General features: G+C 37.6%; 1 protein-coding gene across 3 annotated transcripts in view; it reads right to left on the reverse strand.

Moving 5' to 3' along the window:
- LOC115211584 (caskin-1) overlaps positions 1–17,297 on the reverse strand; it is a 377,873-nt gene that overhangs the window by 95,357 nt on the left and 265,219 nt on the right. For all 3 annotated transcript variants that reach the window (XM_036502777.1, XM_029780142.2, XM_029780143.2), the window contains one exon: positions 15,727–15,794. In XM_036502777.1, the coding sequence (XP_036358670.1) occupies positions 15,727–15,794 (68 nt within the window). The remainder of the gene's footprint in view (positions 1–15,726; positions 15,795–17,297) is intronic.

Here is a 17,297-nt window from a genome sequence, read left to right on the forward strand (position 1 = left end):
GCCAGCAATTTCGGGGTAGGGGGAGGAGTCGAACATGTCAATCTCAGTATTCAACTGATCCAGAAAGGACGAAAGGCAAAATCAGTATTGGCGGAATATGAACTCAGAACAAAAAGACGGACAAAATGTCACTAATCACTTTGTCTGTTGTGTTGACAATTCTACCAGCTTGCCGCCTTAATAACGATGATGATGATGATAATGGTTTCAAATTTTGCCGAAAGGCAGCCATTAATTTTCTAGGTTTTCAAATCTTTCTCAACTGATCAATGGGCTGATTGAGCAAACCTATCAATAATGAACCTATAATGACAACTGGAAACAGCTGTAAGACAAGTTTACTACAAGAAAAACTATGTAATGATCATTATTTATGCCTTGTCTTGTGTGTGTGTGTGCGTATGTATGTATATATATATATAAAAACGTGTGTGTGTGTGTGCACACGTGCACGTATGTATGTATTCATCTATGTACACACAAACACCAACTTTGTAAATGCTTAAAATACCTTAAAACACTTGAAGAGTACCCAGTACACATGGAAGGGGTTACCTCACTACAGCACCAAAGCAGGCGACTTAGGTGGGTCTGCACTAGTCTCTAGTAAACCACCTTACTGTATTAGAGAAACATTTACTGCTACTACAAATAAACATGCTTATCAATAGACCGTATACCCTGGTTTTAACTTGGGTCATAACACCTGTTGTCAGACCATGTACCCTTCCATCCTAGGTGATAACACCTGTTTTATCATACACTCTCCAGCTAATCAACTCTTTGTTATCAAATACTTTTATCTGTTATTCAATATGTACACACGTGTACACACACAGATACATACAAACACGTGACAATGATACAAAACAACAACAGTGACACATTTAATCTTGAACTCATATTACTGCACTTAAAACAAACCTGATAATAAAGGTTTTGTTTTGCCTTTTGATTGTCCTGTATGTCACAGGTAATACCTGTCTTGCATGACACATGTAATATGCAAGACATTACCCTGGCAGTCATGACATACATTCCCAATTTTTTTCCAACACTAGAGCAGGGGTTCCCAACCATTGTTTATTTATGGATTCCTTCGATTATTATTTTATTCTGGTGGACCCCCCCCCCATAGCCATTCAATATTTTAAAAAATACTTTCACACATTAACGTGTGTTTGTTGTATTATGTAAAATTTTAGAGAAAAAAAAATCCAAGCTGCTTTTTGCAATACATACCAATATATACATCATCATCATCATTTAGCGTCTGTTTTCCATGCTGGCATGGGTTAGACGGTTTGACTGAAAACTGGTAAGTGAGAGAGCTGCGCCAGGTTCCACTCTGATTTGGCATGGTTTCTACAGCTGGATGCCCTTCCTAGCGCCAACCACTCCAAGAGCATAATGGGTACTTTTTACATGCTGCTGTCATGGGCGTCAGTTATGTGAAACCAGTACTGGCTACAACAATGATTTCTCTTGGCAGGGTCCCTTAAGATAATGTTTTGTTGCAAGGACCCCAAAAATCTAATATGGACTCTGGTTGAGAACCACTACACTAGAGTAACTTGGGACTTGTGTAAGGAAAGCTTTACATTACTCAGAGCGGATGAAACAAGGGTTAACTAAAAGTCTGAAAACAAGCGTGGATATTTAGAACAAATTTATGAAAATTCTTTGGACAAGCAAAGGGTTAAGTTAATTGCGATTGAGAAAGGGCAGAGCCTATGATACATAAAGGGACTCGCACACTGATATGACTGACATAATGTATGTCCAACAGGTTAATGCCTCAAGAGGAGTGCTTAGGCCTGGTTCTAATTTTAATGCAGGCAATAGAGTGAACCCTACAAAAGGCACACAGGCACCAGGTGCTTCTGTTTAACCAGATGACATGTTAAATCAACTAAATTAAACACACCCAAGGACTAGTAGCTGATATTACAAAGTGCAGCTGGTTAGGCAAACCACCCAAGTTAAAAGCACTTAAAGACCAGGTGTCGCTATTACAAGCGGGAGGAGGTTAACTGTCTAAAGACAGTTTCTCCATTCCAAAAAGCAACGGAAGGAAGGATGTGTGTGTGTGTGTGTGTGTGTGTGTGTGTGTGTGTGTGCGCATCCATGTGTTTGTCCCCTACCCACTACTTGACAACCGGTGCTGGTTTGTTTATATCCTCATCCTCATAACTCAGTGGTTCAACAATAGAGGCTTATAGAAAAAGTACCAGACTTAAAAAAACATGTTTGATTTGATTTGTTCAACTAAACATTTCAAGGCAGTGCCCCAGCATGACCACATTCCAATGAATAAAACAAGCAAAAGATAAAAGATATCTAAGGCCTTCCCAAGAACCCAAGTTTGTCTAATCCATTAGCATTTAAACTGGTCATATCTGGCCTAAATATTCCACCTGTTCAAACTAACCAGATCTAATTTCACCCACCTACCTTACTATGTCATTCTAAAAAATAAACTATCACATCTTTAAAATACTGGAGATATGCAATAATTTATTTATGCACCCTTTTCAAGCCTAGCCAGGCTCATAGGCCTGGTTTCTGTGGCATATGTGTTCCCGCCAGCTGGACAGGATGCCGGTCCATCGCAGTGTTACTCAAGAAATAGGAAGAAAGAGTGAGAGAAAGTTGGGGTGAAAGAGTACAACAGGGGTCGACACCACTCCCTGCCAGAGCCTCGTGGAGCTCAATAAACACACATAACGCCCGGTTTGGGAATTGAAACTGTGAATCTCTGACCGCAAGATATGCAATAATGCATGATTAAATTCAAAACAGTGTTTGTAAATATACATTACATTCGACAGAGAAATCTGAATACTAAAGGGTTTAAAGACCAAGTAACGCTGCCAAACTGAGAAGCAGATTAAACCTATAAACCATTTCGAAAGAACCAAGAAATCAGGTGCTGGTGTCCAACAAGGTGATTTGCTAAACCTACCACTTATTTGATGCGTCACAAGTGCAAAAAGGTTTTATTTTCATCTATTGTATATACTCACAGATAGGTTGCACCAGTGGATAAGCCACATCCTTAGTTTGGGATTGTCAAAGTAGGTATTTGTAGTTGACTCACAGATAGGTCACACTATAACCTGAGGAGTTACATGGCCCTTTTTTAATGTAAATATAACTAATATTTGTTAAATACTATCAAATATTCACCTTTATTTCAAAATTTTGCTTACAAACATTAAAATATTTTTGTGGAAGTGCCTACACAAAAGTAGTCTAATTGATAAATCAACTTGACTACTGATACACCGCCATCTATTTCAGATCCCTGTGATGTAGAGTGGATAGGTTGCACCACTGATTTTTATCAAAGTATTTGGTAAAAATGTGCGACCTACCCTCAAGTATACATAGTAAGATGCTCTAGACCAGAGCTGGCCAACCTGAAGCCTGCTTGATACTTTCTTGAAGTGGGTTCATTTAAACAAACATTTAAAAAATTTTATCAAAAATTAAAGATGGTAATGATAAATGAAAAAGAAAGACACTACTGTTTTTGCAATGATAATATTTCATCTTCAATCAACGATCGTTCATTCGTTATTGTAATAATAGCATGACAAAGCAAAATGTTTTCAATTCTGTCAGTATACTTTCTGTGATTGAAAGTGGCCCGCAATGTAATTTGAGTTAGCCAAGCCTGCTCTAGACAGATAAAAAGAATTGTCTATTACCCACCTGTAGCTTCTAATTTACCAATAAATCAAATGTTACAATATGTGACTTGTTGACGGTGCAAGCATAGGTGTGTGGATAAGAAGCTTGCAGTGCAACCACACAGTTTTAGGTTCAGTTTAAACCACAATCTTACGATCATGAGTCCAACATGCTAACCACTAAGCGACATGCCTCTACTCACTAGAGTGGTGACCTCATTTGAAAGCTAAAACGATGCAAAGCACATTGTGACCAGCAATGCGTAACAACATCTGATAGTCTGGTTGATCACATGGTATATAGTCAGGTCATTGCCATCTTCATCATTTAACCCTTTTGTTACTGTATTTTGAGATGCTCTGTGTTTCTTACAATTGATTTTAAATATAACAAAGAATTTAGTAAAATAACTTAGTTATCATTAAGCTAGTGTTAGGAACATAAATTGTGACTAATGTTTGGTGGAAGATTTCAATTCGAACCTTATGAAAACAAGGCATTTGTACTCAGAACCAGAGCATGGTAACAAAAGGGTTAATAACGATTCTCTATGTTGGCATGTGTTGGACAGTTTGACAGGAACTGGAAAGCCAGAAGGTTGCACTAGGGCTTCACTGTCTGATTTGGCATGATTTTCTACGGCTGGATGCCCTTCCTAATGCCAACAACCGACCTCTTTACCGAGTATATGAATGTCCTTCATTGTTGGTCTGCTCTATTAAGGATTACCTAAGATTAAACGGCAACAAAAACAACAGAAAGATTATTATATCATGCAAAAGCACAACTATAGTAACCACTCAAAAATTAGGGTCCTTTTTTTTTTGTCAGATTCAAACAAAATATGACTGATTTTTCTGCTCAGATTGAAACTCTAGGCTTTGATTCATGAACACACACACACCCCACACAGCATACATTGCATGCCACAGAGCATACCCACCCTAACTAGGCATAACAAACCTTAGGTGTGGGAGTGGCTGTGTGGTAAGTAGCTTGCTTACGAACCACATGGTTCCGGGTTCAGTCTCACTGCATGGCACCTTGGGCAAAGCCTTGTGAGTGGATTTGGTAGACGGAAACTGAAAGAAGCCCATCATATATATATATATAATATATATATATATATATATTATATATATATATATATACATACATGTGTATATGATTGTGTGTCTGTGTTTGCCCCCCCCAGCATGGCTTGACAACCGATGCTGGTGTGTTTACGTCCCCGTAACTTAGTGGTTCAGCAAAAGAGTATGATAGAATAAGTACTAGGCTTACAAAGAATAAGTCCTGGGGTTGATTTGCTCGACTAAAGGCGGTGCTCCAGCATGGCCACAGTCAAATGACTGAAACAAGTAAAAGAGTACAGCTCATACTACAGCACACAAAATATATAGCATGTATACAGAGAAGAACTATATATACGTGTGTGTGTGTGTGTGTGTGTGTATACATAACAACCATGTTGTGTGTATGCATATACATGTTGCAAGACAGCACGATATACAAGAGTAAGAGAAGAAGCATGCCTGCATGTATATGAAAGGGGTGGTGGCCGGGTGGCTGGCTGGCTAATTAGCATTCATTGTCTATATAACAAAAGTGAGAGGGAAGGGGACGGGGGATGCAACTGTCTGATTCATCTTCCACCTCTCTGTGGAATGTGTGCGGTGCAGGTAGAATCAGTTGAGTGGGTGGATGTACGTCTAGAGATAGTGGGAGCTGGGGGAGGAGGGGGCTTGGGCAGAGAAGGAGAGAGAGGGGGGGAGAGACAGAGAGAGGGGGGCAGGGGTGCACGAACAACACATCAAGCAGGTAGTAAACAGAGGCAGTGGAACTACAAAAATAAACTGGACCAGCTAGTTGTAGAAATATGCTATATCAGCCAAGCAATACACTTCATACACGTGTGCATGTGCGAGTACATATGCGTGTGTGTCTTCTAGGATATATATATATATATATATATATATATATGTATGCATGTGTCTTCTAGAATATAAATATATATAAGTGCAGGTCTTCTAGAAAAAAAATATATATTACATTTATCTCTCTCTCTCTATATATATATATATCTATATCTTTGTCTACATATATTTCTCTCCCTCTCTCTCTCCATATATATATGTATATATATGTGACCGCGTGTGTACCGTTGGCGATTTTTTCTCTCTGTCTTCCCTTCTCTGGATCTTTCCTTCTCCTATGTTTCCGACGAAGAGCTCCGCTCGAAACGTTAAACCCTCCTTCTTTCCTGAGCGTCCAATAATACTATATTTGTTCCACGTCCTTGCGTTGTCGTGTTTTCTCTTTGTGTTTTCATGCTTGGATTAACTTTATATATATATACATACATAAAAAAACATTCAAGTGAGGTCATTGCCAGTGTTGCTGGACTGGCTCCTGTGCAGGTGGCACATAAAAAACACCATTTGAGCGTGGCTGCTGCCGGTACCGCCTGACTGGCGCTCGTGCCAGTGGCACGTAAAAGCATCAACTACACTCTCGGAGTGGTCAGCGTTAGGAAGGGCATCCAGCTGTAGAAATTTGTCCAGATCAAGATTGAAGCCTGGTGCAGCCATCTGGTTCGCCAGTCCTCAGTCAAATCGTCCAACCCATGCTAGCATGGAAAGCGTACGTTAAACGATGATGATGATGATCTTTATATAAATATTCTTTTATTCTTTTACTTGCTTCAGTCACTTGAGTGTAGCTATGATGGAGAATGACCTTAAAGGGTTTTAGCTGAAGAGATCAACCCCAGGGCTTATTATTTGTAAGCCTAGTACTTATTCTATCAGTCCCTTTTGCCGAACCACTAGATTACAGGGACATAAACACACCAGCGTCAGTTGTCAAGTGATGGCAGGGGTACAAACACAAAGACACACACACATAAACATATATAAATATATATATATATATATATATATATATATATATATATATATATATATATATATATATGACGGGCTTCTTTCAGTTTCCATCTACCAAAACCATTTACAAAGCTTTGATCAGCCCAAGGCAATAGCAGAAAAAAAGACACATGGCTAAGGTGCCATGCAGTGGAACTGTACTCGGGACCATGTGGTTGGAAAGCCAGCTTCTTACCACACAGCCACACCTGTACCTTAATATATCTATATATTTTTATTACCTAAACATTACACACACACACACTATCAAGACCTCCGAGTAGAAAATACAAGTAAAGTGATTCGATCCGAGACAAAGTTATGAAATCTATAATTGTTGAGTCATGGTAGAGTCATATAAGTTCCTTTCAAATACACAAACACTAAAGCTCGCTTGTTTTATTATCTTTTTATGATACATGCACACATACAAAGGATCAATATAATCGGTTATTAGAGACTCCATATACTTATTGCCATACACAGTATTACTAAGCTATGGCAGCGAGGTGGTATGAATTCATTGCTGTTCCGTGGCCTGGAATCTTATATATACCAGGTGTTGATAAAAGAGTTGTAATATTAATTAATAAGTGAAGGTGGCAATCTGGCAGAATCGTTAGCAAGCAGGGCAGAATACTTAGAGGCATTTATGTTCTGAGTTCAAATTCCGCCGAGGTCGACTTTGCCTTTCATCCATTCAGGGTCGATAAATTAAGTACCAGTTGCATACTGAGGTTGATCTAATCGACTGGGCTCTTCTTGTAAAATTTCAAGCCCTGTGCCTTTTTTAGAAAGGATTATTATTATTATTATTAAGGTGTCGAGCTGGCAGAATTGTTACCATGCTGGCAAAAAATGCTTAGCAGCAGTTTGACCATCTTTATGCTCAGAGTTCAAATTCTGCCCAAGTCAACATTGGCTTTCATCCTTTTGAGGAGCAATAAAATAAATACCAGTTGAGCACTGGGGTCAGCATAATTGATTTACCCTCTCTCCACCACAAATAATTGCTGGCCTTGTGCCAAAATTTGAAACCAATATTAATGAATGAATGAATAACAAGAGAACAAGTTACGTAATCACATTCATTGGCTTATAAGTGTTTTGGTTAAAATAAACTGTGCAGTCAGAGTGGGTGCCAGTGCAACTTCTTATCGATTCATCAGAATATGTAACTTCTTTTCTTTCGTTATTAATTTATTAATTGATATTATTACACTCAGCAAGCAACAATGCTGTGATATTTCCACCAAGGTATATTAATAACAATAATGAGTGATGAATATATCAGCCGAAATAGAGGATGGTTAATAATAATGATAATAATTATTCTTTCTATTATAGACACAAGGCCTCAAATTTGGAGGGGAGGGGAACTAGTCAATTATATCACCCCTAGTGTTTCACTCATACTTAATTTATCGATCCCCCAAAAAGATGAAAGGCAAAGTCGACTGCAGTGGAATTTGAACCCAGAATATAAAATCGGAGAACTTGTCGTTAAGCATTTTGCCTGGCATGCTAGCAATTCTGCCAGCTTGCCGCCTTAATAATAATAATAATAATAATAAACTTATTACACATAGAGTGCTCATGTGCAATACAACCCACCAGAAAAAGTATTAAAGAAGGGACAGAAAGCATAGCAGCTCTGAGAAAAGAAAGACAGCAATGATAGCTAAAAATGCATGCACATTATGGTACACAGAATAAAACAGAAAAAAAGACAGAAAAGGAAGAGTGAAAGAGTAATAAAGAAGAAAGGGTACAGAGAAGCGTTGGCGAATTTTGGAAAGCATGGAATTTTTAAAGGATGCAGTGTCCTGACAGCTCACAACTCATGTGGATAGTATATTCCATTCCGTAAATATACATGTCATAACAGCTGTGTAGTATCACTATAAGATGTGATATTTAATTGTACTTTTATAACCCACTATCCCACAGCTCACACACATACATACATGTCAGCTTCTGTACAACAACCATCATGAGATAAGAGTGCCCGGCTCCCTCACTCTATGTGGTCACACGAAATGCTAGAAACAGCAGTCTGATCTCCCTTATATCACACCCTACTGTTTTACGTAAGAAAACAATATTCTGATAATGTAATTGTTTTTTTTACATAAACCCTACTCCCCGTGAAGAAGCAATAAGACAGCACAGTTACAACTGGAACATTTTGATTATGGATCTGACCAGAAGCTAAACAACAACAGCTATATTGGTTTCATAACATGGTGTAGAAAGCAGTGGCAATATGGTAGCAGTAGTAATAGCAGCAGTAGTAGTAGTAGCAAGGAATTTGCAGCTGCAGTTGCAGCAGATGTTGTTTAATGCATGCCATCCCTAATCATGCAGAATTACGATCAAAGCCATTCTGCCTGTTACCATCACATCTGTACATCTGTTCATCTCTCTCTGTATATATATGTATGTATATATATATATATATATATATATTATATATATATATATATATATATATATAGCTAGCCAAAAATGGCTCTGATGAAAGTAACGTTAATTTTCTTAGGTCATTCACTTTTTCTCAATTGATCAATAAACCAGTTGAGTAACACTATCAGTAATGCACCTATAATGACTACTGGAAACAGCTGTAAGCCACATTTGCTCCAATAAAGAAATAATATGTAATGATTATTATTTTAAACTTGTTTATGTATACACACACACACACACATATATATATATATATATACATACATATACACATACATATATCTACATACACATATATCTACACATACATATATATACATACACATATATCTACACATATTTGTATATATATATATATATATATATATATATATATATATATATATATATATATATATACATACACACATATGACTATATTGTCCATTTCTTCATGTAATTTGAGAGAAAATTTGGCTGCTATATATCTAGAAGGACTGGCTTGAGTGGTTGTGCTAATGACACTATGTAGGGCTGGAAATGGTAGCTGTGCCAATATGAAGTGGTAGCCAGTGCATGGTAGTCGAAACTACATAACAGTAAATGAGAGTGGGGGAGGATGTAATAACAACAAGATGCTGGTGGTGGTGGTGTTGTGGTAGGGGTGGTGGTGGTGGTGGTAGTAGTAGTAGTAGCATGCAACTTCACCATACAAACAATATTCTGTATGGTGCCAAGAGTGTATCTGTATGAATGTAATATCAATGTGTATTTGATATATATATATATATATATATATATATAATGGATGCATGCATGTATATATACAAAACAGGCACGCACATTTGTGTACATAATAATGTAATAGGCAGTAATGCGTGCATGTCTGTGCATTTGTGAATAGACAAACACATCAGACACCAGTGGTATATGGATGGCGGCGTGGGGGAGGGAACGAAATAAATAAAAAAAATCACGATGAAATGTAATAAATTAGCATTTTTTTTGTATGTATGAGTGGATGAGAGAGAGATGTTAAACGGTTGGATAGAACAAGGAAATATATATGTGTGTGTGTGTGTGTGTGTGTATATATATATATATATATATATATATATATATATACACACATGCACACACAATATGGCATTCAGAAATCATATTAACATACACACATACACACGTGTATGTACAAACATATATAACATGGTCCGTAAGTTTTTGTCAACTATATATACATATGATGAATTAATACTTGTTGGCACACACACACACACACACACACACACACACACACACAGATATCAATATAGATACATATCTATATACAAGTTAGAAGGATCTCAATATATATACATATTTTATATACAAATATTTACATACATGTGTGTGTGTGTATGTGTGGTGGGAGTATCAATATATTTATATATACACTATCAATTTATCTTTCTATCTACACATATAAATAACAAAGATGTATACCCACACCAAACTTCAAACATACAGAGAAAAATATAGCATACACACAGACACAGCATAACATTAACGCATATATATATATCAACATACATACGGATACATATAACAACACAGATACATAAATACATCAACATGCGTCTAGTTACATAAACACACTTATGAAAGCTATACACACACACAAATAACAAATACAGGAGCCAACGGAGGGAGTCTCTAAGTGTTCGATCGACGTGCTAGAAATAACAACCAAATTTCCTTTGAATCAATGTTAGAGTTTAAAAGGAAAGAAAGAAAGTATAAAGTCCTAGGTTCACTATGTTGAAAAGAAAGAGAAGGGTCACGGTTGGAAAACTTTTCTCATAGATCTGCCTGATCAGGACTGTCTTAGGGTTAAACAACAACATATTAGAGACATTAATATGTATACATAACTACATTCAAACACCAACATACACACGAAAGAGGAAACAGAACTACATATAGACAGACAGATAAATAGAAAGATAAATAGACAGACAGATAGATAGATAGATAGATAGATAGATAGATAGATAGATAGATAGATAGATAGATAGATAGATAGATAGATAGATATATAGATAGATATATAGATAGATAGATAGATAGATAGATAGATAGATAGATAGATAAACATACATACACACACAGATGGACAATACTAATACACATATACACATACAAACACACACACACACAGAAGTAAACATCATGACAGACCGAGACACATGCCCAAAACAGCATAACTAGTTACGGAATAACATGGTCGAGGGGCAGCCCCTAGAATTAATCGTGATGTTGAGCAAAGAGGGACGTAAATATCTTTACCCTAACCCTCACCATTCAGGACACGGAGACATATTCGGGCTTGGAGGATCATCCTATCCCGTCTCTCTCTCATTCCAACTTTTACCAAATGTTTAAATATAAAAGCAAAAGACTTACGTTAGTTGTCAGGTAGATAGAGTCCAATAGTAAATGGAGCAGCAGTAGCTATGGTAATAGTAGTTGTAGTAGTAGCGGTGGTAGTAGAACTGGAGATGTCCGAGCTTGAAGGCGGGAAAGGTGGGGTGTGAGGGGTGTATGTTTAGCGATGGTGGGAGACAGATGGAGTGAGAGGATAGAGAGGATAAGAGAAGAAGAAAGACGATTAGAGATGTAGATAAAGTAGATAGGAGGGGGAGAAGGAGGATAAAGATAGACGAAGACAGGAGGGAGGGAGAGATAGATAAAGGCAACTACGTGCGTAGAAGTGAGAGTGTAGTGAAATATAGAGAGAGTGAGAGAAAAACAAGCGAGTCGAGGGAAGAGGAGGAAGAGACTATGTTGTTGTTGAGAGGAGGAATAGAAATAGATAGATAAAAGGAACTATGAGGGTAGGAATGTAAGAGAAAGTGAGAAAAATAATATAGACGAAAGAGAGAGAGGGGCTGTGGTAAAGAGGAGTAGTAGGAGAGATAGATAAACAGAACTAGAGGAGGTTGGAATGAGAGAAAGAGAAAGCAAAACAGACAAGGATACGAGAGGAAAAGAGAAGTGAAAGAAAATAGAGAGAACAGATAGAGTAAAACAAATGCATAAATGAGAGGAAGAAGAGAGATAGTTAAGAAAGAAAGAGAGAGAATGGAGGGGGCACAGAGTGTAAATAAGGGCTATATTGGGAGAGAGGTTAGAGTGAAGGGGCCACCACTATATAAACACACACATTTGCAGCAGTCATCTGTAATGTGGGGGTTGATGTCGGTGAGGCATGAACAGCTTCAGTGAGGTGGAGGAAAAGCAGGCAAGTTAGATGTTGGTGTAGGAGAAGAGATTGAGATGTAGATGGGTGAGAAAAGGGTAGGGAAAAAGAATAAAGATAGATAGGGAGAAAGAGAGAGAGAGAGAGCTGAGATAATTGATAGAGAAAATGAGGTTCTGTATGTAAATGTGTGTGTGAGAGAGAAAGAGAGACCTACATAACAAGATATGAAATCTTGAAATATTGCTGTAGGTTGTCTAGTGATGTACGTATATGTAGATCTATTGACATTTACACATACACACAGACTTATACCCAGATATGTTAGCTTAAAGTAATACACATAAAGAAAAGTAGATATACTGCTCGTACGTACGTACATGTAGCTACACACATACACACACACACAATGCAGACTCAAAGTCAAACATAGAACAATATTGTTTGCAGCAATGCCATTAGTGGTGTTAACGTTGTAATGGCGTTGAGAGTGATGTACTGTAACAGAGAAGTATTAATGAAAATAGCATTGATATTCAACCCTAGGTCATATCCACAAGCAGACCTATGATCAACAAATGTTCCAACAGTAACCATCAGATCATTTGTTTGGACATAGAGCATCGTGTATCTTGGACCACATTGGCCACAGTGCCACCCCCACCCCCACCACACCCCATTTTGGGTTTAATTTGAAGGATATGTAGTTGCTATTTGAAGCAGGTTGCACATCTGCACAGAGGTTCGCCTCCCCACCTTCGTTGGTCATATAATGCAGTGGATTCGCAGAATCAGATCAGTACAATGTTGGTTAAAATGCCTCGTGGTAATTACAAGTGTCCTTGACATTCTGAGTTCAAATCCCATTGAGAATGACTTTGCCTTTCACCCTTCCAAGGTCAATAAAGGGTCCCAGTGATGTTGGATAATGTCTTATTATTAATGACATAAAGACCTGTCCTCCACAGCAAAAGTGTTATTGCTGCCGTCCCTGCTGAAGAGGATTGGTCTTCAAGAAACCTGTGCAAACGTCACACAGAGAACACTAGTGTCAGTGTTACACAAAAGCACCTGTGCGGGTGTCATGTAAGAGGCAACCATCACACTGTAAAGGGGTTGGCATTAGTAAGAGCATCCAGACGTAGAAACCAAGCCGAATCAGACTGGAACCGGGTGCAGCTCTCTTGCTTGCTAGCTCTGGTCAAACCGGCCAACCCATGCCAGCATGGAAAATAGACATTAAAGAATGATGATAATGATGACATGGATTACAGGTATAAACAATTTACATTTAATTCCTTTAATCCCCTTCGTATACCATTTAGGAATTCCACAAATGAATCTGCAGCATCTTTTCTCAGTTCTTTCCAGTAAATGTGATCACAAGGTGTGACTAGAAAAGCTCACTACCAACGCCTCATATTTTCCTTAAAATCCTTGTTTTTGTCATCCAAACATGATTGTTCAGTAGCCTGTGAGTGTATTCCTGCCACTTGATCCACATAAGTTTCTGGAGAGTTCACAGTAAGATGGCAATAACCCATAACATTTAAATTACCATATGCAAGCCATTCATCCAAATGAATCGCTGAACCTTCTCCACAGTATCCCACAATGATTAGTAATAGAATGCTTCTGTTACACAGTTCCACATAAGAATGTCAACAGTCATAGATTTGTTTTGAGAACAAAGACTATTCAAGGATCATCATTTTTACATCTGTGATTCCTGTTGTTTAATGCATCTGTGTCACTAGCTTTAAAGAGAGGAGCTTCATCACCATTTAGCATTCTCCCATGATGGTATTTCTGTTGACTAGCAAATCTTGCCTTGTTCATCTGAATGGGGTTATTGTTTGTTCCAATTGTCTTTTATCCATTTATCTTGTTGATGGAAAATAACGGTTCCACACACCTCTCAGCGCATACTTTATTAGTCAGTCAGCATACTAGAAGACTTTGCTGTTAGAGTCACTTCAAGAGGACATAAAACAATTCAACTAAAATCCTTCAGAGTAGTGCCTTAGAATGGCCTCAGCATAATGACTGGATCAATTACTAAACATAGAAATAATCCAAACAAGGATAAAGATAAAAGATCCTGGCAGATAAGTCCAGAACTGAGTTTTATTTCTCAGCTGCAATTATTTGACTTTGATACTATTTCTATAAATGACCTTGAGAAAGGAACGAATGCCACAAATTAGCACCCATTATAAAGATTTAAAAGCTTGTCTTTCTTTGTAAGAGAACTTAAGTCTATTGTGAGTTCTACAATTCATAAAACTGGGGCTTAAATTGGTCTCTATGGCCATTAAGTGACTGAGGTTACAACACTACTGGTTCTCTGTAAGTTACAATGATACGGGTTCCACGTGATCTGATCAACAGAACAGCCTGCTTGTGAACCTAATGTGCTGAGTACTCCACAGACATGCATGCCCTTACAATAGTTCTCATTCAGCATGACACAGAATGTGACAAGGTTGGCCCCTTTGACATACAGGTTCAACTCATTTTCATCAGCTGAGTGAACTGGAAAAATGTGAAATAAAATGTTTGGCTCAATGATACAATGCACTGCCAGGAATTGAACTCATAACCTTAAGATCATGAGCTGAATACTCTAAACAGTAAGTCATGCACCTTCACGGTTACAACACTACCAACTGAGAGGGTGCTAGTCTGAGAATTGAAAGCACAATCTTACAATCATGAGTGGTCTCTTTGTAATAGAATTTAGGTATGTTGTGAGCCCTAGGACACACAAGGCTGGGGCTTCATTCAACTACATGAAATATATATTTCTTTACTACCCACAAGGGGTTAAACACAGAGGGGACAAAGGACAGACAAACGGATTAAGTCGATTATATCGACCCCAGTGCATAACTGGTACTTAATTTATCGACCCTGAAAGGATGAAAAGCAAAGTCGACCTCGGCGGAATTTGAACTCAGAACGTAACGGCAGACAAAATATGGTTACACATTTCGCCCGGCGTGCTAACGTTTCTGCCAGCTCGCCGCCTAATTACCATGAAATATAAGTGATTGAGATTACAACACACTGTTTCTTGAATGAGATGCCAATCCATTACAGGTTTAACTTCTCGCTTCTTGCTGGAAATCATTTACAAGATGGAGCAATGTGAAATGAAGTGTTTTGCTCAAGAATACTATGCACCACTCGGTCTAGGAATCAAATTGAGAACAACAATGTGCTGCCCTGGGAATCAAAAGCATAACCATACAATTTTGAGCATGGCAGCCCAACCATTAGGCCATGCCCCTTCACTTTGTAAGAGAATCACTGAATCATTTAGAAATCAGGTGTCAAGGAGAACAATACATGCAACTGCACTAAATATGTGCAAAGAACAGAGAGAGTTAATGAAAGAGAGATATGCCAACTCACCTGACAAGGCACATTTCCTGTACAAGATGGTGGGGAGGAGATATGGTTTGTGTCGATGAATACATTATCTAAAACAAAAAAAAAATAACAACAATAATAATAATAATAATAATAATAATAAATAAGGACATTTTTATCAATGTTAAGCATCAGTTCCTAATGATAGAAAAACTAATTACTTCGATGTGAAATGGAAACAAGCAATGTTAACGATATGTTTCTGATGAGTTGCAGTTCAAAAAATTTTTTTTAACTTATCTTGAATTGAACAGTTTTTGTTTTCAATTTAGATCTGTGGTTCTGATCATTGAGGGTCCATATAAAATTTTGTTAAAATTTATGTACAACAAACTTGTTATATAATACAAAACATATTTTAGCAAATTTTTTTTTATAAAGGTGCAGGCATGGCTGTGTGGTAAGAATTTTGTGTCTCAACTGGATGGTTCTATTTTCAGTCCACTGTAATGAACCTTGAACAAGTGTCTTCTACTATAGCCTTGGGCTGATTGAAACCTCGTGTGTGGATTTGGCAGATGGAAACTCAAAAAGCGTATCATATATATATATATATATATATATAGATGTCCTGTACCCATATATGCATGTATATATACATATTGATGTAGGTATGTACATATATGTATGTATATATGCATATGTTTATATATAATTTTTTTATTATATGATTGAATGCCACGCATCCTTTTCCAAGTTATATATATACAGCTACATATATCATTAGAAGAATCTGTTTTATTAGATGGAGTCCAATAAATGTAATCAAATAAATGGAACAGATTTTGATGGTAGTATGGGTTATATCTTTAATTTAACGAGACAGCTGTTTCTGTTGTTAAAGACCGTGTTTCGGGTATACAATTTAAGAATAGGTATTTCAACAAAAGTAATACACATTATTACATTATGTCATTTGCTGGGGTGATTTATGTGGTGGGCGGATAGCACGGGGCCCAAGTTTTGGGTGTATCTTAAAGGTGATGCCAACATCATTTGGGCAATGCTGATGTGGAATATTTTCGACATCCTGCAGATGGTGTAGTGCTCAAGGCGACATTGGAAAGAATAAATCCTGAGCTTTTCTAGTCAAAGCCTGTCATGCCATCTATCTTTTTTGTAATTGACCTTTGAGATGCTTCAACTTTGATGACACTTTATTTCGTGTGGGGAGACCACAGTGGACAACAGTATTCAAGGTGGGATTGGGCAAAAGTGGAGAAGAGAAGAATAATGGTGCAGATATCTCTCGACAGGAAAGTTCTGAGAATCCAAGAACACATTCTGCGGGCCATGTCAACTTTGCGGTTTATACGAGTGACCTAGCTTATGTTGATGTCCACAATTACTCTCAAGTTTCTTATGTTGTTGGATGCCATGAGAATTTCACCTGAAGGAAGGAAGTATGGGGGTTTCAGAGTAACCACTCTTCCTAAGTGGATTAACTCAAATTTGTCCTCGTTCAGCAGTATATTATTCTTTTCCACCCATTGGATGACAGCCAGTTGATCTGATTGAAGGCATGTACGGTAAGCCACTTCATTGCCAACCTT

This window comes from Octopus sinensis, linkage group LG5 (genome assembly GCF_006345805.1).
Source record: "Octopus sinensis linkage group LG5, ASM634580v1, whole genome shotgun sequence".
In the NCBI taxonomy this organism is placed as follows: Eukaryota; Metazoa; Mollusca; class Cephalopoda; order Octopoda; family Octopodidae; genus Octopus; species Octopus sinensis.